General features: G+C 65.4%; 2 protein-coding genes and 1 long non-coding RNA gene across 3 annotated transcripts; 1 reads left to right on the top strand and 2 right to left on the bottom strand.

Annotated features, from left to right (window-relative positions):
- Positions 1 to 552: 552 nt before the first annotated feature.
- On the bottom strand, positions 553 to 2,975 carry LOC138806076 (uncharacterized). Its single transcript, XR_011365724.1, has 2 exons — positions 2,803 to 2,975; positions 553 to 1,967 (listed from the first exon to the last, which is right to left on the bottom strand). It is a non-coding gene; the product is annotated as an uncharacterized lncRNA (long non-coding RNA).
- LOC138806075 (5-oxoprolinase-like) lies at positions 1,567 to 15,567 on the top strand. The gene is made up of 27 exons (XM_069991606.1): positions 1,567 to 1,816; positions 5,887 to 6,110; positions 6,182 to 6,373; positions 6,678 to 6,777; positions 7,060 to 7,183; positions 7,271 to 7,466; positions 7,592 to 7,757; positions 7,852 to 7,990; positions 8,069 to 8,136; positions 8,281 to 8,546; positions 8,678 to 8,790; positions 9,741 to 9,911; positions 10,093 to 10,230; positions 10,314 to 10,452; positions 10,574 to 10,686; positions 10,831 to 10,982; positions 11,503 to 11,663; positions 11,742 to 11,843; positions 11,917 to 12,091; positions 13,594 to 13,778; positions 13,859 to 14,005; positions 14,128 to 14,262; positions 14,358 to 14,507; positions 14,629 to 14,786; positions 14,904 to 15,064; positions 15,141 to 15,238; positions 15,368 to 15,567. Exons 1-27 carry the CDS (start codon positions 1,582 to 1,584, stop codon positions 15,512 to 15,514), a joined length of 4,155 nt encoding a protein of 1,384 aa, XP_069847707.1. The 5' UTR covers positions 1,567 to 1,581; the 3' UTR covers positions 15,515 to 15,567.
- LOC138806074 (sphingomyelin phosphodiesterase 5-like) lies at positions 15,555 to 17,652 on the bottom strand. Its single transcript, XM_069991605.1, has 8 exons — positions 17,136 to 17,652; positions 16,738 to 17,042; positions 16,591 to 16,663; positions 16,306 to 16,446; positions 16,142 to 16,231; positions 16,005 to 16,068; positions 15,795 to 15,930; positions 15,555 to 15,724 (listed from the first exon to the last, which is right to left on the bottom strand). Exons 1-8 carry the CDS (start codon positions 17,650 to 17,652, stop codon positions 15,620 to 15,622), a joined length of 1,431 nt encoding a protein of 476 aa, XP_069847706.1. The 3' UTR covers positions 15,555 to 15,619.
- Between the last annotated feature and the right edge of the window lie 1,288 nt (positions 17,653 to 18,940).

Raw genomic sequence — 18,940 nt, 5'->3', positions numbered from 1 at the left:
TAAGCGTCCACATCTTAACTGCTTGGGACTCAAGTTTTAATAAAGAAAGGATTGGGCCAGGGAGCATGGTTAAGAAGTCTTGGTCAGCTGTGGTCTGGCTAGTCACTATTTCAGGTCTGGTTGTGAAGAAGCCCACATTCTGTACAGGGGTAATTCAGTCCCCATCATGAGATAATTGCTCCTGTTAGTTCTCACTGTGATAGTTGCTCCTGTTAGGGGACAGTCTGTCATAGGCCAGGGCTTGAGGAGATTTTTCAATCCATGAGGAAATGTCCATTACCCTGTTCCCAGTTTCTATGGGTCTTGAATGTGTCTAGTATGTGAGTATTCACTCACATTTCCTGGGGTTGGGATTATTTCCTAATTATAGAAACTAAATTGTCACTGCTGCACTTGTAATGAATGCAGCAGAGCCTCCGGTAGGTCAGCTCTCAGGCTCAGCGCTTCTCCATCGCTCCCGATCACCACAGGACAGGACACACCAGGGTTTGTCCCCTGGAATTCCAGAGTGAAAATCATACTCATCAAGCAAGCAAAAAGGAAATGATGATGTCAAGTAAATAATTATAATATGACTACAAAACAACTGCACAGAAGGATAAGCTGGGAGATTCTTTTTTTTTTGGTGGGTTGTGGGGCTTGAACTCTGGGCCTGGGCGCTGTCCCTGTACTCTTCAGCTCAAGGCGAGCATTCTACCACTTGAGCCACAGTGCCACTTCCGTTTTTTTTTTTTTCCTAGTGGTTTATTGTAGATACAAGTCTCATGGACTTTCCTGTCTGGGCTGGCTTTGAACTGCAATCCTCAGATCTCAAGATCCTGAGTAGCTAGGATTACAGGCGTGAGCCACCTTGCTTGCCTTCTGTGAGATTCTTATCTCCAATCAACCATCAGAAAACCAGAAATGGTGCTGTGGCTCAAGTGTTAGAGTGCTCATCTTGAAAGAGCCCAAAGACAGCACCCAGGCCCAGTGATGGAGCCCCACGTACAACAACAACAACAACAAAAAGATAGCAGATAAAAAGAAGTCCTTCACATGATCTGAACCACAGACCCAAGATCCTCCTGAGGAGGGCTGGCCCCGCCCCGGTGTCTGGCGCCCTTGCCTTGATGGTGCTCCTTCCTGATCATCTCCTTGCTCACCCCGGCCTGTCCCGCCATGGATGTCCAGCTCCTGCTGCTGCTGGGTGAGAAATGCCCTCGTCTTTTCAGGGGCTGCCCCAAGTTGTGCAGACTCACGGCCTGGCATGGGGGCTGCATGGCGGGCCAGTGGGTGCCAGGTAGATGCTGGGTGTGCTTGAGTCCCACACTTCTCCGACAGCACACCTGAGCCAGGCTGGGACAGAGAAGGTTTGTGTCCATGAGGGGCTTCCAGAAGGGAACAGAGGCTTGGGCCCGAATGGCGGGCCAGATCTCAGGGCCAGAAGTCAGAGATCGGGTGGTGCTGTGGCGGTGGGATGGCTGGGCCGCAGGCCTGAAGCCCCAGAATGCAGGGGTGGGGCAGCCGCTGACCTCACAATGGCGGAACTGCCCCCGGCCAATATACCAGCCACGAAGTAGCTGCTACCACGTTCTGTTGGTCATGTCCCTTCTTAGCAGCTATGAGGGCCTGCGGCAGGAGATTCAGCGGCTGGCACAGGAGAATGAGGAGCTACGGCGGCTGGTACAGCTTATCCAGGAGAACCAGGAACTGAAGCTGGTCCTCCGGAGCAGGGGCAGCGGCCTGGGCTTCTGCAGCTCAGGATTTCTGGCGGAGGTCACCGGAGGCACCCGGGTGCCCAGGCGCAAGACAATTAAATTCAAGGATGCTGACAGAGGTGAGCCTCAGCCAGCTCAGACCTGACCGCTGCTGAGTACAAGGCCTTGGGTGCTGGCAGCCGAGATGGACAAGTGTGTGTGGGGGTCTTTCAGGAAGCTCTTACTGCAGGGAGGAGGTGACAGCTCTGACGTAGTGATATCTGAGTGGAGCTGCAGAAAAAGAAGAGAATGGTGTGGCTGGGGTTGGCTTTCTAGGCCAAGAGAACAGATGGTGTGGAGGCTTTGACTTGGCAGGCATTTTTTTTTTTTTTTGGGTCCGGTCGTGGGGCCTGAACTCTGGGCCTGGGCACTGTCCCTCAGCTCTTCAGCTCAAGGCTAGCACTCTACCACTTGAGCCACAGAGCCACTTCCGGCTTTTTTCTTTTTGCTTATGTGGTGCTGAGGAATGGAACCCAGGGACTCATGCATGCAAGGCAAGTGCTCTACCACTGAGCCACCTTCCCAGCCCGGCAGCGACTTGTTTTTAAGACTGATAAAGAACGTGAGGTAGGCAGGACAGGAGAGGCCTTCAGGGCAGAGAGCTGGAGGTTACGCTGCCCCCTGCTCTGTGCTCCCTGGACTTTAAGATTGTCAGGGAAGCTGCCCCACGTCTGAGAGCTCACGCCTGTCATCCTAGCTACTCAGGAGGCTGAGACTTGAGGATCACAATTCAAAGCCAGTCCAGGCAGGAAAGTCCATGAGACTTTCATCTTCAATAAACCACTTAGAAAACCAGAAGTGGTGCTGTGGTTAAATGGTAGAGCGCTAGCCTTGAGCTGAAGAGCTGAGGGACAGCGCCCAGGCCCAGAATTCAAGGCCCACCTCTCACCTCCCCTCCAAAAAAAAGATGGGGCAGGGAACAGCTCAGCCCCATTCCTAGAGAGAAGGGACTGAAAGTTGGCCAAGGTGAAGCCGTAAACCCCAGGCAGGTTCTGGAAACACACACACACACACACACACACACACACACACACACACACACACACACACACACACACACACTTACATAGTTGAAGTGGCCAAGGCAGGCTGGACGCCCTCCAGATGAGAAAGAGTGGGAGGCCTGGGTGGCTTTGCCCTGAGAGGGGAAGTTGCCCTTGAGCTTTGGGAAGGCCTTCCATCCAGAGCCTGGGGTACTGGAGCAGGCAGCTGGCAGGGCCTGTGAGGCCTGGCACCTCCTTCCCTCCCTTGAGCTCCCAGGAGGAGTGCAGCACAGAGGGAGCTAGGCATTCCTACACTCAGGGGCAGAGGTGACCACGTGAGGCTGGCGGAGGAGGCGGACTGGGAGCAGCCAGCAGGGACCTTTGCTCTGCAGCTTTGGTGCCTTGTGGTCAGTCAGGTTGCTGTGAAGCTAGTGCAAGTGCAGGTAGACATCTGGAAGGGGGCGTGGCCTCATGAGGGGGAGAGGGCCAGCTAGGCTATTGCTGGGGGGACAAGACCTAGAATGCTCTGACCTCACAGGAACTACATCTGGGGCAAAGACAGGAGATGGAGAGGCTGGAGAGGAGCTTGTGGTCTGGGCCATAAGTCTGGACTGGATAAAAATAAAGTAGGCTGAAGCCAGGCACTGGTGGCTCACGCCTGTCATCCTAGCCTTACTCAGGAGGCCAAGATCTGACCATTGAGGTTCAAAGGCAGCCCAGGCAGAAAAGCCCATGAGACTCATCTCCAATAAACCACCAGAAAACCAGAAGTGGTGCTGTGGCTCAAGTGTTAGAGCACTAGCCTTAAGTACAAAGTGGCTCAAGGACAGTGCCCAAGCCCAGAGTTCAAGCCCCAGGACCAGCATGAAAAAGAAGAAGAAAAAAGTAGGCTAAGTGCAGGGCCAGAGGTGCGCTGCGTTCTGTAGAAGTCTGCCTTGAGTCAGATAGGGGACCCGCACTGACATGAGGCCGCTGACCAGAGCTCCCACAGCTGCCCATAGGGGAGACGGGGGGGGGGGGCTCCCACTCCTTGCTGTGTTGTGTTGGTCTAGGGCCCCCACTGGGCACAGGAGCGGGCTGGGCAGCAGGAAGGGAAAGGGCGAGGGTCTGGCAGCAGCACTGTCGGAGGCACCTCTCACTTGGGTGGCCATCTGGAGGAGGCTGGACAGCTCGGCCAGCCCACCACGGGGGAGGTAGGTCCTGAGTGCATGCTGCTGGGCCACAGCTTCTAGGGAGCTGGAATCCATCTCACATGACCCAGGGAAGGCCAGAGGGGTGAGACCCCCGGGAAAGGGAGCCAGGAGACGAACTACTGCCAGGAACAGCCACCAGGGGACTGAGTGTGGGGTGAGGACATCCCTGGGTGCACAGGAGATGTCAGGTAGAGTGGAATCAGATACCACCGTGCTGCTCTGAATCAGTCAGACCTCTGTCTGCCCTGTGTTGACTTGGACTAGGCACTGGATCTGGTCCTTCTAGCCCTGTGTCCTTTCATTGTTATTGTTATTATTGTTGCAATCAAGTAGTTGTAAAAAGGAGTTACAATTCTATAACTCAGGCTTTGAGTACAATGTCATGGGGCTTGAACTCTGGGCCTGGGTGCTGTCCCTCAACTTTTCAGCTCAAGGTGAGTGCTCTACCACTTGAGCCACAGCACCACTTCCGTTTTCCTAGTGGTTTATTGGAGGTAAGAGTCTCCCGGACTTTCCTGCCAGGGCTGGCTTTGAACTGTGATCCTCAGATCTCAACTTCCTGAGTAGCTGGGATGACAGGCGCGAGCCACCAGGGCCCAGCGAATGTCGCCCCTCTTGTTATGCCTCATTTCTTCCCCCCTCCCATGACTACCCTCAAGTTAGATAGTTTGTTTTGCACATAGTGTACATTGAATGTAAAGACACATTGGTCGCCCTTCCTCCTGGCATTCCTGTGCTCGCTTTGCCCACTCCCCCAAACATGTTTCCACTTCCTGGTCTTCATTTTGGTCAGTGGTACTTTAGTTGTTCAGGGAGTACCACGTTTCCTTTTGCTCCGGGACGACAGGGAGCCAGGGAGCCGTGAGCCCCGGGCAGCCCAGAGTCCACTACCGCAGCGCACAGCAAGCCCAGCGCACCCTGCCGCACCCTGCCTCCCAGGCCCCGCAGGGCTGGGGCGGGGAGCCGCGGGGGCCTCGGCTGTGCTCGTGGCCGGCGCTGCTAGGCGAGGCCGGGGCTTCGCTGACCTCCCCGGTTCCTGCGTGGGGCAGCGCCGCCCTTGCCGGGTGTGAGCCGCTCGCCCTGGCCGCCGGGGACCTGGCCTCCTCCCCTGCAGGGCCCTGGGACGAGGGCTGGTGGAGCCGGGCCTCTGCTTTCTGGGACTCAACTCCCTGAGCAACAGCAAAAGGAAACCGGAGCCCTCCGGATCCCCCCGCCTGCCCCACCCGTGCGGCCCTCCCGCGTTGGGAGGACAGCAGCCCCTCGACGCGGTCTGGGCTCGGGCCTCCCGCGGCGGCGGCGGGTCCGGCCCCTCGCGCGCCTGCGCGCTCCCGGGGTGGGGCTCCCCTTCGTTGCTCTCCAGTCGCCCTTTGGTCGCCCGGCTGCCCGAGCGCAATCCCAGCGAGGCCCGCCTCGGGGGAACGGCCCGGGTCACCGGGAAGGGTGACCTTGAGCCGCGGCTCAGCGCCCGCTGCCCGCAGCCTGGGCCAGGGGTCGCCGGGGACACCGGGCGGCGGAGGGCGGAGGCGCCGGGGCGGGGCGGGTCGGGCAGTGCTTGTGCAATCCGCAGGCTGAGCCCGGACCTGGGGGCTAGGCCCCGCCCCGCCCCGCGGCAGGCCCCGCCCCCGGCCCCGCCCCGCGGCAGGCCCCGCCCCGCCCCCCCGGCCCGGCCCCGGGGCGGGCAGGGGAGCAGATCGCTGCCAGCCGGAGCTGACTCGACGGACAGGTGGGCCCTCGACCCCCGCCCCAGCGCCTTCCTCCCGTCTTGCCCTCCTCTCTCCTCGGCCCGCTCCTGGTGGGCTCCGGCTCCGGCCGGGCGCCCCGCCCCGCCTGCACGGTTCCCGCCCCGCCCTGCCCGGCGGCTGCGGCCCGCAGGCCAGGGCCCAGGGTGAGCCTGCCCGGGTCCGCCGCGGGTGCCCGGCTCCGGTCCGTGCAGATCAGCCCCCAGGCGTGGCCCTCAGCCTCCCTGTTGTCCAGTTCTCCCAGGGCTCCCCGCCGAAGAGCTGCAGCCGGACTCCAGCCACACCAGCATGGCCACCCCCGAGGGCCGCTTCCATTTTGCCATCGACCGCGGAGGCACCTTCACAGACGTCTTTGCCCAGTGCCCGGGAGGGCACGTGCGGGTCTTGAAGCTGCTGTCAGAGGATCCCGCCAACTACGCAGACGCGCCGACGGAGGGCATCCGTCGGATCCTGGAGCAGGTGGGCCAAGGCGCCAGGGTGGGGCGTAGAGGGAGCTCAGCGGGTCCTGATGCCGGCCTGGTGACCCCCAGGAGGGGGGCTTGCTGCTGCCCCGAGACCAGCCTCTGGACACCAGTCAGATCGCCAGCATCCGCATGGGGACCACAGTGGCCACCAACGCGCTACTGGAGCGGCGGGGAGAGCGGGTGGCATTGCTGGTGACACGTGGTTTCCGAGACCTGCTGCACATTGGCACGCAGGCCCGCCCCGACCTCTTTGACCTGGTGAGCTCTTACCCGCCACCTGCATGCTGAGCAGGGGGCTTCTACCCCTCCCCACCGGGCTAACCACCACGCCCTGTGTGGGGTGAGGTGGAAGCCCCACCGCTGTGGCTGGGCTCCTGGTAGGAGCGGCCTCCGTGGTGGTGGGGCAGTTGGCCCCGGGCACACTCTGATGCCCCAGGGCAAAGAACCCTCCCCCCACCGTTGGCCTTGCTGGGCTGCTTCCTGGGCCTGTGGAGTTGCCGAGCAGGCCCTGGCCTGCTCGGCTTGGCCTGCCAACCCTACCCCACCCACTCTCCCTGCCCAGGCCGTGCCCATGCCGGAGGTGCTGTACGAGGACGTGCTGGAGGTGGAGGAGCGAGTGGTGCTGTACCGGGGAGAGCCAGGCGCCCGGTCTCCAGTGAAAGGTGTGCCTGCCAGGCATGCGCAAAGCCCTGGGTTTGATCCCTGCCACTGACAAAGTTAAGGAAGAGTTGACTGGGCATAGCGTCCATGCCTGCAAATACACCTGTCATCCCAGCCTTTGGGAGGCTGGGGCAAGAGGGCCACCCATTTGGTGCTAGCATGGGCTGTGCGGAGGGACTCTGTGTCACACTTCTCCCCTGGCACAAACCACTCACCAACGCCCCAGCGGCGGTGAGGTCTAGAGGCAAGCAGATCCTTTAATTGGGCTCCATGGGGTCCTGCAGGCCGCACAGGGGACCTGCTGGAGGTGCAGCAGCCGGTGGACCTGGGGGCGCTGCGTGGGAAGCTGGAGGGGCTGCTGGCGCGGGGCATCCGCAGCCTCGCCGTGGTGCTCATGCACTCGTACACGTGAGTGAGGAGCCGGCGGCGGGAGGCGGCAGGCCCGCCAGGGCCTGGGGTCTTGGCGGGCACAGTGACCCTGAGTTTTCATTGTAGGTGGGCCCAGCACGAGCAGCAGGTGGGCACGCTGGCCCGGGAGCTGGGGTTCACGCACGTGTCCCTGTCCTCGGAGGCCATGCCGATGGTGCGGATCGTTCCCCGGGGGCACACAGCCTGCGCCGATGCCTACCTCACTCCCGCCATCCAGCGCTATGTGCAGGGCTTCCGCAGAGGCTTCCAGGGCCAGCTCAAGGTGAGGCCCAGGGCAGCCTGGCGTACCCGGGGCGGCCTGGTGTGCAGGCCCGCCCTTGGCCCAGGTGCTGTGCCGGCCCAGATGCTCATGCCCTGTTTCCCCCCCCCCCCCCCCGGGGTTCACAGGATGTGCAGGTGCTCTTCATGCGCTCAGACGGAGGCCTGGCGCCCATGGACACCTTCAGAGGCTCCCGCGCGGTGCTCTCGGGGCCCGCGGGCGGCGTGGTTGGCTACTCTACCACCACCTACAAGCTGGAGGGCGGTCAGCCCGTCATTGGCTTTGACATGGGAGGTACAGGGGCGGAAGCGGGCGGGGCGGAGGGCGGCCTGGGGAATATTCTCCCTGCCAGGCCGCGTCGGGGAACTCCCAGCATGCTGTCCACCAGGCACGTCCACGGACGTGAGCCGCTATGCCGGGGAGTTTGAGCACGTCTTCGAGGCCAGCACCGCTGGCGTCACCCTGCAGGCCCCCCAGCTGGATATCAACACAGTGGCGGCTGGCGGGGGCTCCCGCCTCTTCTTCAGGTGGGTTTCCACCCCTCTCTTCTGGATCTCTCACCCTTTCTCTCTCCCGCCTCCAAGTCTAGTCCTCTGTCTCCCAAGGTCTGGCCTCTTTGCTGTTGGGCCCGAGTCTGCAGGTGCCCACCCAGGCCCCGCCTGCTACCGAAAAGGTAAGGTGTGACCCAGCCCTGGACGCCTGCCCTGCCCTCTCCACAGTCACCTGGGCCTGCCCTGCTCCTCCAGCTCCATCCCAGCCTCCCACTCCGGGCCACCTGTCCCCAGTCCCCAACCTCCACACCATGCCCACCTCCCAGGGGGCCCTGTGACCGTGACGGATGCTAATCTAGTCCTGGGTCGCCTGCTGCCTGCTTCCTTCCCCTGCATTTTCGGGCCTGGAGAGGACCAGCCACTGTCCCCCGAGGCCTCCCGGAAGGCCCTGGAAGCTGTGGCCGCTGAGGTCAACAGCTTCTTGACCACCGGCCCCTGCCCCGCCTCCCCGCTGAGCCTGGAAGAAGTGGCCATGGGGTTCATACGCGTGGCCAACGAGGCCATGTGCCGCCCCATCCGGGCCCTCACCCAGGTATGCCCGCCTCATCTCCCGTGGGCCCTGCCCCTGACCCCACACCTCTCGCCCAGCCCTGTCCACCGCGTAGAGACAGAGGCTGCCTGGCCTGGGGGAAGGGGTGCTATTGACGTTCTCTTGGTCCCCAGGCTCGAGGCCACGATCCCTCAGCCCATGTGCTGGCCTGCTTCGGGGGAGCCGGTGGGCAGCACGCCTGTGCCATTGCCCGGGCGCTCGGCATGGACAGCGTGCACATTCACAGGTGGGCCTGGGCGGGGGCCGCAGCCGGGGAGCTGGCTCTGGATTCACAGGTGGGCCTGGGCGGGGGGCGAGGCCGGGGAGCTGGCTCTGGATTCACAGGTGGGCCTGGGCGGGGGTGGGGGGGTGGGGGGGTGGGGGGGGTGAGGCCGGGGAGCTGGCTCTGGATTCACAGGTGGGCCTGGGCGGGGGGGGGGGGGGGGGGGGGTGTGGGGGTGTGAGGCCAGGGAGCTGGCTCTGGATTCACAGGTGGGCCTGGGCGGGGGTGTGGGGGGTGTGTGGGGGTGTGAGGCCAGGGAGCTGGCTCTGGATTCACAGGTGGGCCTGGGCCGGGGGGGGGGGGGGGGGGGGTGAGGCCAGGGAGCTGGCTCTGGATTCACAGGTGGGCCTGGGGGGGGTGAGGCCGGGGAGCTGGCTCTGGATTCACAGGTGGGCCTGGGCGGGGGTGTGGGGGGTGTGGGGGGTGTGTGGGGGTGTGAGGCCAGGGAGCTGGCTCTGGATTCACAGGTGGGCCTGGGGGGGGGGGAGGGGGGAGGGGGGCGGGGGGCGAGGCCGGGGAGCCGGCTCTGGATTCACAGGTGGGCCTGGGCCGGGGGGGGGGGGGGGGGGGGGAGGGGGGCGGGGGGCGAGGCCGGGGAGCCGGCTCTGGATTCACAGGTGGGCCTGGGCAGGGGGGGGAGGGGGAGGGGGGCGGGGGGCGAGGCCGGGGAGCCGGCTCTGGATTCACAGGTGGGCCTGGGCCGGGGGGGGGGGGGGGGGGGGGGGGAGGGGGGCGGGGGGCGAGGCCGGGGAGCCGGCTCTGGATTCACAGGTGGGCCTGGGCCGGGGGGGGGGGGGGGGGGGGGGAGGGTGAGGCCGGGGAGCCGGCTCTGGATTCACAGGTGGGCCTGGGCGGGGCCGCGGCCGGGGAGCTGGCTCTGGAGATGCCCTCACTGTGTGCTTCTCTTCCTGCAGGCACAGCGGGCTGTTGTCGGCGCTGGGGCTGGCCCTGGCGGATGTGGTGCACGAGGCTCAGGAGCCCTGCTCCCTCTCCTACACCCCTGAGACTTTCGTGCAGCTGGACCAGAGGCTGAGCCGCCTGGAGGAGCAGTGTGTGGAGGCCTTGCAGGCCCAGGGCTTCCCCAGGTGGGTCCAGCGGTGCCAGCACAGGGTCTGATTGTTCCTGCCATGCCATTGGCAGGGTCACTGCCTGAGGGACCTTAAGGGCGATTTGTGGTCAGGAGAGGACTCCTGGGTTCTCAGTGCCTGAGGAAGTGAGACAGGCGTCCTGGGTGGCTCTGGGTGAGCGCCCCACCGTGTGCCACAGATCCCAGATCAGCACCGAGAGCTTCCTGCACCTGCGCTACCAGGGCACGGACTGTGCCCTCATGGTGTCTGCCCACCAGCACCCAGCCACAGCCCACTCCCCCCATGCCGGAGACTTCGGGGCAGCCTTTGTGGAGAGGTCTGTGAGCCCTCCTCCTGGGAGCTGGGGGGCAGCCACTCCTCGGCTCCCTCACCTTCGTGGTGTCTTTGGGTGGGGTACAGGTACATGAGGGAGTTTGGCTTTGTCATCCCCGAGAGGCCGGTGGTGGTAGACGACGTCAGGGTGAGGGGCACTGGCCGCAGTGGCCTCCGGCTGGAGGACGCGCCCAGAGTGCAGACCGGGCCTCCCCGCGTGGACAAGGTCTGTGACCCTCCCCGCCCTGGCTCGCACATGGCTGAGGCCTGTGGGGAGGGCAGGCTGCGGTGGGGGCCGCGGGGCGCTCGGGGGCCCTCGGAGCCCGGCTTCTTTACATCCTCTGCAGGTGACCCAGTGCTATTTTGAGGGAGGCTACCAGGAGACCCCAGTGTACCTGTTAGGAGAGCTGGGCTATGGGCACCAGCTCCACGGGCCCTGCCTCATCATCGACAGCAATAGGTAGAGGAAGCCTTTCCAGGGGCTGGTGTGTGTGTGTGCGTGGGGGGCGGGGGGTACCTGAGCTGTTAGGACTGCAGTGGGCGTGCCGCTTTGCCTGGCGCTCTGGGGTGCCCCTTGGCAGCTCCCCTGCACCCGCTCTCCCAGCACCATACTTGTGGAGCCTGGCTGCCAGGCAGAAGTGACGGAGACCGGGGATATCCGCATCTCTGTGGGGGCCGAGGCGCCCAGCACAGTGAGCACCAAGCTCGATCCCATCCAGCTGTCCATCTTCTCGCACCGCTTCATGAGCATCGCTGGTGAGTGGCCACCACTGTCGGGTGAGGCCTGGCTGCTGTGGGACCGAACGTGGGAGAGGCGCAGGCGGGCTGGTGGACTGTATCAGCTCTCATCCCCTGGCCAAGAGGAGGGGAACAATTCTTACTAGCAACTCGCGGGCGGGCATGTCTCAGGCAGGACAAACGCCGTGTGAGAGGCAGGTGCCACGAGCTCATCTGGGTGGGATTAGGCCAGGGGCTTTCTGGAACCTGGGAGACTGTGCCTGGGGACCAAGCCATTGCTGGGCCAGACAGGATGGAGGTAGCAGAGGAGTTCTTAGCTTCTCTTACATGGGCACGGCTACAGCCTGGCGACCACATGGGCATGTGGCCACTTTGATCCTCTGTGGGGCGTGCCAGGTCCCGGGTTTGGGCATCGGAGAGCCTGACCCTGGGGGTCCCATCGCAGGATGCACAGGTGGCATCCTGCCCCAGCCCCCTTCCCCGGGGCCAGGCGTGGGGAGGCGGGGCCGGCAGGCACCTGGTTACTCTGTGTCCCCAGAGCAGATGGGCCGCATCCTGCAGCGCACGGCCATCTCCACCAACATCAAGGAGCGTCTCGACTTCTCCTGTGCCCTCTTTGGGCCCGACGGGGGTCTGGTCTCTAATGCCCCGCACATCCCTGTGCACCTGGGCGCGATGCAGGAGACCGTGCAGTTCCAGGTACGGAGAGCGCCTCCTCACCCACCCTGACCTGCCCCTGCTTTCCTCCCCCACTCTGCACCTGTCTCTTGGTTTCAGATCCAGCACTTGGGCTCCAATCTCCACCCTGGCGACGTTCTGCTCAGCAACCATCCCAGTGCGGGAGGCAGCCATCTTCCGGACCTGACTGTCATCACTCCCGTAAGAGGGCTGCCTGGCTGGCTGGGGTGACTACCTCTGGGGACACGGTTGACCACTGCTCTCCCCTGCTTAGGTGTTTTGGCCAGGTCAGACTCGGCCTGTGTTCTATGTAGCTAGCCGTGGGCACCACGCTGACATTGGGGGTATCACCCCGGGCTCCATGCCCCCCCACTCCACGACACTGCAGCAGGAGGGCGCTGTCTTTTTGTCCTTCAAGCTGGTCCAGGGGGGAGTCTTCCAGGAGGAAGGTGAGTGGGAGGGGGGCCGTGGTGAGCGTCCAGCTGGCTGGGATGGGCTGCGCTAGGCCTGGCTGAGCTGGCCCTTGGGATCCAGCCCACAGCCCAGGCCTGTCCTGATGAACCCTCAGTCCTCTGGGCCAGTGCAGATCCTCAGGCATGACCGGGGGGACTGAGATGAATTCCACCTGAGCCTTGGAAGGCCCTGGGAAGGTGGTTTGGGGTGAGAATTGTCCAGGACATCCAAGCAGCAGCGTGCAGAAGGGAGCAGGGTCCATTTCAAGACGGATGGCTGTTCCCACCCACACTGGGGCTGGGGCTGGGCAGTACAGCTGGGCCTGGCTGTCCAGCAGCGAGGCATGGATGAGGATTTTTGGCCCGGCTGGCACTGCTGCCTGCATCCCTGCAGGGGATGCGGGTTCCAGAGAGTCCTGGATGGGGGGAGGGGTCGGGTGTGCCAGCGGCAGTGGCCCTGGATCATACTGAGTGTGAAGCTGGGTGGAGGATGGAAGGTGCTGGGTGGAAATTCAGAGTGGGTGTTGGATGGAATTTTGGGGGAAGTGAGGTGTCAGGTTTGGACAACTAGAGGATGGAGTTCCTGGTACAGAGCCAGCTGCTGGGAGATGGAGGCCGTGGGAAAGAGCATTACTTTGAGGTTGCAGGGGTCTGAGGGCAGGGCAACAGTGTGAAGAGACACAGGGTAGTGTGTGTGTGTGTGTGTGTGTGTGTGTGTGTGTGTGTTTGCGCGCGCCACAGGTCCTTAGGGTGCCAGGGGCGTGGACAAGGTGACCTGGTCAGCGGAAGCCGGGCAGACAAGTGCAAACACATGACATGGCCAGAGGCCAGGCTCTGTGGGGGGAGGGGGGCGGGGCAGGAGGTTTCTCCTGAGGTGTAGGGGAGGAGCTGAGCCAGACCTCTCCTGCTGAGGTGTGGGGGGGGCTGGGCCCACCTCTCCTGCTGAGGTGTGGGGGGGGCTGGGCCCACCTCTCCTGCTGAGGTGTGGGAGGGGCTGGGCCCACCTCTCCTGCTGAGGTGTGGGAGGGGCTGGGCCCACCTCTCCTGCTGAGGTGTGGGAGGGGCTGGGCAGACCTCTCTTGCTGGTATGAGTGGGAAAGGAGCCTCTCAGGTCAGAGATAGGAGGGTGGAGATCAGACAGGTACCTGGTACATGGGCAGGCCCGTGAGCAGGGCAAGCTGGGGAGTGTCAGGGAAGTGGATTTTGTCCTGAGAAAGGGAGGATGCAGAGAAGGCAGGAAGGAGTCCCCTTCCCCCAGGCAATGACCTCCAGCTTCAGTGAGGTCATTGGCAAAGCTGCTGCCCAACATGCCGTGGGATAGTGGTCAGCAGAAGAGTAGGGTGGAGGCTGGCGTCCTCAGGGGCCCTGAGTCAGGGAGCGGGGAGGGAGGGGACAACAGGAGGTCTCAGACCCACTGGGTAGGACGCAGCGGGTGTAGGAAAGGGCACCAGGCGGCCTGAGCAGGGAGTAGTGCTTCAGTGGAGACCCTGTCCATCCAGCGGTGACAGAGGCCCTGCGGGCACCGGGCAAGATCTCCGGCTGCAGCGGAACCAGGAACCTACATGACAACCTGTCCGATCTCCGCGCCCAGGTGGCAGCCAACCAGAAGGGCATCCAGTTGGTGGGAGAGCTCATTGGGCAGTACGGCCTGGATGTGGTGCAGGCGTACATGGGCCACATTCAGGTGGGCCTGGGTGCAGGTGCACGGGCAGTGCAGGGGCTCCTCAGGGTGGCATGGCGCGTCTGAGCCCCTCTCCCTGCCAGGCGAACGCCGAGCTGGCCGTGCGGGACATGCTGCGGGCCTTCGGCGCGTCCCGGCAGGCCCGGGGCCTGCCCCTGGAGGTGCTGGCCGAGGACTACATGGACGACGGCTCCCCCATCCGCCTCCGCGTTCAGGTCAACCTCAATCAGGTGGGGCCTGGCGGGAGGCGGGGGCGTGGCCCCGTGACCCCTGATCTCCCCGTGGGGGCCCCAGTGGTCAGGGAAGGTGGGGCGTGGCCCCGCGACCCCTGATGTTCCCCCCCCTTGGCCAGGGCAGCGCTGTGTTTGACTTCACCGGCACCGGGCCTGAGGTGTTCGGCAACCTCAACGCCCCGCGCGCCATCACACTGTCCTCGCTCATCTACTGCTTGCGGTGTCTGGTGGGCCGGGACATCCCACTCAACCAGGTGGGCAGAGGCGAGCTCGGGTCCCGGAGTGCGGGTCACCCCAGCGCGGGCCTGGGGTGGGCTTTCCTGGAACCTGAGCCGCTCGCGGGGCGCAGGGCTGCCTGGCGCCCGTGCGCGTGGTGATTCCCAGAGGCTCCATTCTGGATCCATCCGCGGAGGCCGCCGTGGTGGGCGGCAACGTGCTCACGTCGCAGCGCGTGGTGGACGTCATCCTGGGGGCCTTCGGGGCCTGTGCCGCCTCGCAGGTACGGTGGGCGGAGCCAGCAGCGTGCGGGGCGGGGCGAGGGCCAGCCAGGGGGCGGGGCGGCGGGGCGGGGCCTGGCCGGGAGCGAGTGCCACCTCGCCGTTGCCCCTTGACCCGGCCAGGGCTGCATGAACAACGTGACCCTGGGCAACGCCCACATGGGCTACTATGAGACGGTGGCGGGCGGCGCGGGAGCGGGTCCTGGCTGGCACGGACGCAGCGGCGTCCACACCCACATGACCAACACGCGCATCACCGACCCGGAGATCCTGGAGAGCCGGTGGGCCGGGCCGGCGGGGGCGGGGCGGGGCCGGCGGGGGCGGGGGCCGGCGCGGGCGGGGCCGGCGGGGCGGGCGGGGCCCGGGCCGCGGCCGCCCTGAGCGCCTGCCCCGCGCAGGTACCCCGTCATCCTGCGCCGCTTTGAGCTGCGGCCCGGCTCCGGAGGCCGCGGCCGCTTCCGGGGCGGCGACGGCGTGGTCCGCGAGCTGCTGTTCCGGGAGGAGGCGCTGCTGTCGGTGCTCACCGAGCGCCGCGCCTTCCGGCCGTACGGCCTGCACGGTAGGCGGCGCCCCGTCCCTCCCCCGCCGCGGCCCGGCCCGGCCCCGCCTCCACCCCGGCCCTGCCTTCCCCGCAGGGGGCGAGCCTGGCGCCCGCGGGTTAAACCTGCTGATCCGCAAGGATGGCCGCACGGTGAACCTGGGCGGGAAGACGTCCGTGTCCGTGTACCCTGGGGTGAGCGATGCGGCCTTGGCCTTCACCCCACCCCTGCCCTCAAGGAGGGACCGCGATGCAGAAGTAGTCAGAGGCAGGGTTTAGTCAGCCCCGGCGGCCCCCGCGCTGACCCCGCGCCTCCTTCCACAGGACGTATTCTGCCTTCACACGCCCGGCGGCGGGGGCTACGGTGACCCAGAGGACCCCGGCCCCCCTCCCGGTTCTCCTCCGCAGCCCCCAGCCTTCCCTGAGCGGGGCAGCGTTTATGAGTACCGTCGTGCCCAGGAGGCCGTGTGAGGGACTTCGCCATAAATTAAATCGCCTGCTTCTGGGGCAGAGGCCAGACCCAACACTGCGTACGTCTTGGTCCGTCCGTGTCGCTGACCATCCCCGTGGTGCACCTTACGTGCCAGTGTCGGAACCCTGGGAAACGCGGAGCTGCAGGCCCACGGGCAGGTGGTCTGTGAGCCCAGCCAAGGCGGTACTGAAGGTCACCTGCTCCACCTCCTGGTGGTGGGAGTCAGGCTGAGGTGTGGTCTCGGCCAGCGGGCCCACTGCCCTGAGCTCTGGCACTTACTGGGTTCAGTAGGCCCCCCGGCACTCCCCGGTACATGATGTAGTCCAGGCGTCGGCCCCTCCAGGGTTTAGCTCTCCGGCTGCCCTGGGGAGAGCCTGCCATGTAGATGTGGCGATCTTTCTCCTGCTCCAGGGCCCTGGGAGAGGGATGGTATGATGGAGGTAAGGCATCCCTCTCAGTGCGCAGACACACACAGTGGCTACTACTCACCTGCGGAGCATTTCCGGGGAGCTGGCTACCGAGTGGTGGAGCATGGAGGTGCTCAGGATCGTCCCTGTGGGGTTGGAAGGCAAAATCAGCCGGTGCTTTGCCTACAGCCTTCCCTGGCCACTCCCCGGGTGTCCTACCCAGGGACCAGGGCTGCTCCTGGCCCGTGCCCAGCCGGCAGGGGTCCTGAAAACAACTGAAGAGCTTGTGCTCCTGTTCCTGCTTGTGCTCTGTGGAGAAAACCCAGGTGCCTGGTGGGTGGGCCCAGGCCTTTCGGTTCTGTCCCATCCCAGTGTCAGCTCACCTTTGGAGCAGTTGTCAAAGTTTAGGTCTCCCAGGAGCACGCTGAAGGCCACCACCTCTCCGCTCTGGCAGCCTTCCTCCTCAAACTGTTCTGCCCAGTCCAGCAGCAGCGTGAGCTGTGCGCAGCGCAGGGCCCCGTCCTCTAGGAGTGCAGGGCGGTGGGGGGGGTGGCAGGCTCAGCTCAGGACCCTCGCCTTGGACACTCTGCCTCCCCTCGTGTCTGGGTCTGACCCCACTAGAGCTCCTTGGGAGCGCGGGGCGGCGGGGGCCTGGGCGAGGTGCTCACCGGCGGGCGCCTGCAGGTGCGTGCAGTGCAGGAACCCCACGACGCACCGCCCGTCCAGGGCGCCCAGCTGCACCTGCAACGGCACTCAAGGCTCGGCTCTCCCGGGCCCCCGGCCCCCCCCCCCCCAGCCGGCCGGCCGGCGGGTACCTGCGCGGACAGCAGGCCCTTGGAGGCCAGCGCGTCCTCGCGCCTCGAGTCGGGGAAACAGCGGAAGGAGGCCCGCAGCAGCGGGTAGCGCGAGGCCAGGAGCAGCCCGCTGCCAAGCAGCTTGAGGTGCGGCCCGGGCCGCAGGCCGAGCGCGCCCACGTCCCACAGCACCGGGCCCAGGCTGGGCGCCAGGCGGCGTGCCAGGCGCCGCGCGGCCCGGAGGTCGAAGACCTCCTGCAGGCACACGAAGTCCAGGCCCGCGGGCAGGGTGGCCAGCAGGGCCGCGCGGGGGGCGCGGGGCGGCGAGGGCGGCGGGGTTGGCGAGGGTGGCGAGGGCGGCGAGGGCGGCGGGGCCGGCGAGGGCGGCGGGGTTGGCGAGGGCGGCGGGGCCGGCGAGGGCGGCGGGGTTGGCGAGGGCGGCGGGGGCGCACTCGCAGCCGCCCAGGCCAGCGCGGCGCCCAGCGCCTCGGCCCGCCGCTGGCTGTGCGGCAGGTTGCTGAAGCGCGCCAGCCCGTCGGGGAGCAGGCACAGGTTGGCGGTGAGGAAGCCGAAGCGGCGCGGGCCCGCGCGCGGGCTCCAGGGCGCGGGCGGCGCCCAGCAGGCCGGCGGCGGCCGGTAGCGGAAGGGCCGGCGCAGGGCCTGCAGCGGCAGCCAGAGCAGCAGGCCGGGCAGCGCCAGCGGGAGCCCGGCCAGCAGCAGCAGCGCCAGCGCCGCGGCGCCGCCCGCCACGGCCCGCAGCCACCCGCGCCCGCCCGCGGGCCCCGCCGGCGCGCAGTGGCCCAGGAGCCGGTCCAGGAGCCAGTAGGCCGGGAAGAGCAGCAGGAGGGCGGCGCGGTGGAGGACGTGCAGCGCCGGGTGCGGGAAGGGCGAGGCCCGCAGGCCCGCGGGGGCCGGCGCGCCGGGCGGTGGCGCCATAGGGGCGCGGGGCCGAGCCCCACGCGTGGCCGTGGAGGACGGAGGGGACCCCTCCCGGCAGACCCGCCCCGGGCCGCGCCCCGCCCGCCTCCCGCGACTTGCCGGACGCGGGATGCCGGGCGCCCCTCGAAGCCCGGCCCGGCCCGCGCCTCCGGGCAGCGCCGCGGAGGCCCAGGGAGGCGCCGAGGGCGTTAGCGTGGGCCGCGGCGCTGCCCACGCGCCGGCCGCGGGACCGTTGGCCCCGCCCTGGCGCCCCGCGCCCCCCCAGGCTTCTCGGAGCCGCAGGCCTTGTGTGGCTCGCCTTGGGTCTCTTGTGTCAGTCCCGGGGCTTGAACCCAGGGCTTGGATGCTGTTCTGGAGCTCTCCAGCATTTCAGCCACAGCTCCACTTCTGGCCCTTTGGGTGCTTAACTGGGGGGAAGCCTCATGGACTTTCCCATCCAGGCTGGCTTCGAACTACAAACCTCAGGTCTCGGCTTCCTTAGTAGCTAAGATTACAGGTGTGAGCCACAGGTGCCTGGCTTGCCGCCCTCCCCTGCCCCCAAACACTTTCCCTGGGCTACTTTTTGCTCAAGGCTAACACACTCTCACTAAAGCCTAATCTGTGGTTAGAGACAAGCGACTCCTGGATTTTTGAGCCCCAGGCTGGCTTCCAACCAAGATCCTGGGATCTCAGCCTGGAGGATTACAGGCCTGAGCCACTGGAGTGTGGGCTGAGGCTCTCTAGTTCCAGCAGAGTCCGTATCCACACCCTGCCAGCCTGGGGCCAGTGCCTCTTACATTCCCCTAAAGATTTAGGCAACACTTCCATCCCTTCACCTGGAAGGGGGGGGCCGTTCTGAGCTGCTCTTGGCGGGCCCCAAAGTCACTCTGTGGCCTGAGTTCTCCCTTGCCTTATTTCAGGGTTGAGCATAAGACTGAGCTGTCTGCTTGTAACTTCTCTGTAAACATGGCGTGGAAGGGGTAGAAGGCAGCAAATGGGGCTCAGCCACCCCACACATCTGCGCTGTCTCTGGATTCCTGGTTGCCCACAGGAGCCTGTAGTGCCTCCACTCCCTGACTGGCACGCACCAGCCTTCAAGACCCTCCTCAGCCGGAGTAGTCCTTATTTCCAGCCTCAGCCCTCTCTCTATAGCCCTGGGTTTTTTTTTGGGGGGGGGTCAGGTCGTGGGGCCTGAACTCTGGGCCTGGGCACTGTCCCTCAGCTCTTCAGCTCAAGGCTAGTGCTCTACCACTTGAGCCACAGCACCACTTCGGCTTTTTTCTTTATGTGGTGCTGAGGAATCAAA

The sequence above is a fragment of the Dipodomys merriami genome, unplaced genomic scaffold (assembly GCF_024711535.1).
Source record: "Dipodomys merriami isolate MVZ:Mamm:240054 unplaced genomic scaffold, mDipMer1.0.p SCAF_4, whole genome shotgun sequence".
Lineage (NCBI taxonomy): Eukaryota > Metazoa > Chordata > Mammalia > Rodentia > Heteromyidae > Dipodomys > Dipodomys merriami.
Note: the sequence above shows the minus strand (reverse complement) of the source record. Positions and strands in the feature narration are given on the sequence as shown.

Excerpts from the sequence above, each read along its gene's own strand:
- LOC138806075 (XM_069991606.1), top strand. The coding sequence starts at position 1,582 with ATGTCCCTTCTTAGCAGCTATGAGGGCCTGCGGCAGGAGATTCAGCGG. Across the intron at positions 6,778-7,059 it reads CGCCCGGTCTCCAGTGAAAG|GCCGCACAGGGGACCTGCTG; the intron begins GTGTGCCTGCCA and ends GGGGTCCTGCAG. Across the intron at positions 14,006-14,127 it reads TTCAGGTCAACCTCAATCAG|GGCAGCGCTGTGTTTGACTT; the intron begins GTGGGGCCTGGC and ends CCCCTTGGCCAG.
- LOC138806074 (XM_069991605.1), bottom strand. The coding sequence starts at position 17,652 with ATGGCGCCACCGCCCGGCGCGCCGGCCCCCGCGGGCCTGCGGGCCTCG. Across the intron at positions 16,069-16,141 it reads GGAGCAGCCCTGGTCCCTGG|GGACGATCCTGAGCACCTCC; the intron begins GTAGGACACCCG and ends CCAACCCCACAG. Across the intron at positions 15,931-16,004 it reads TCCCCGGAAATGCTCCGCAG|GGCCCTGGAGCAGGAGAAAG; the intron begins GTGAGTAGTAGC and ends TCCCTCTCCCAG.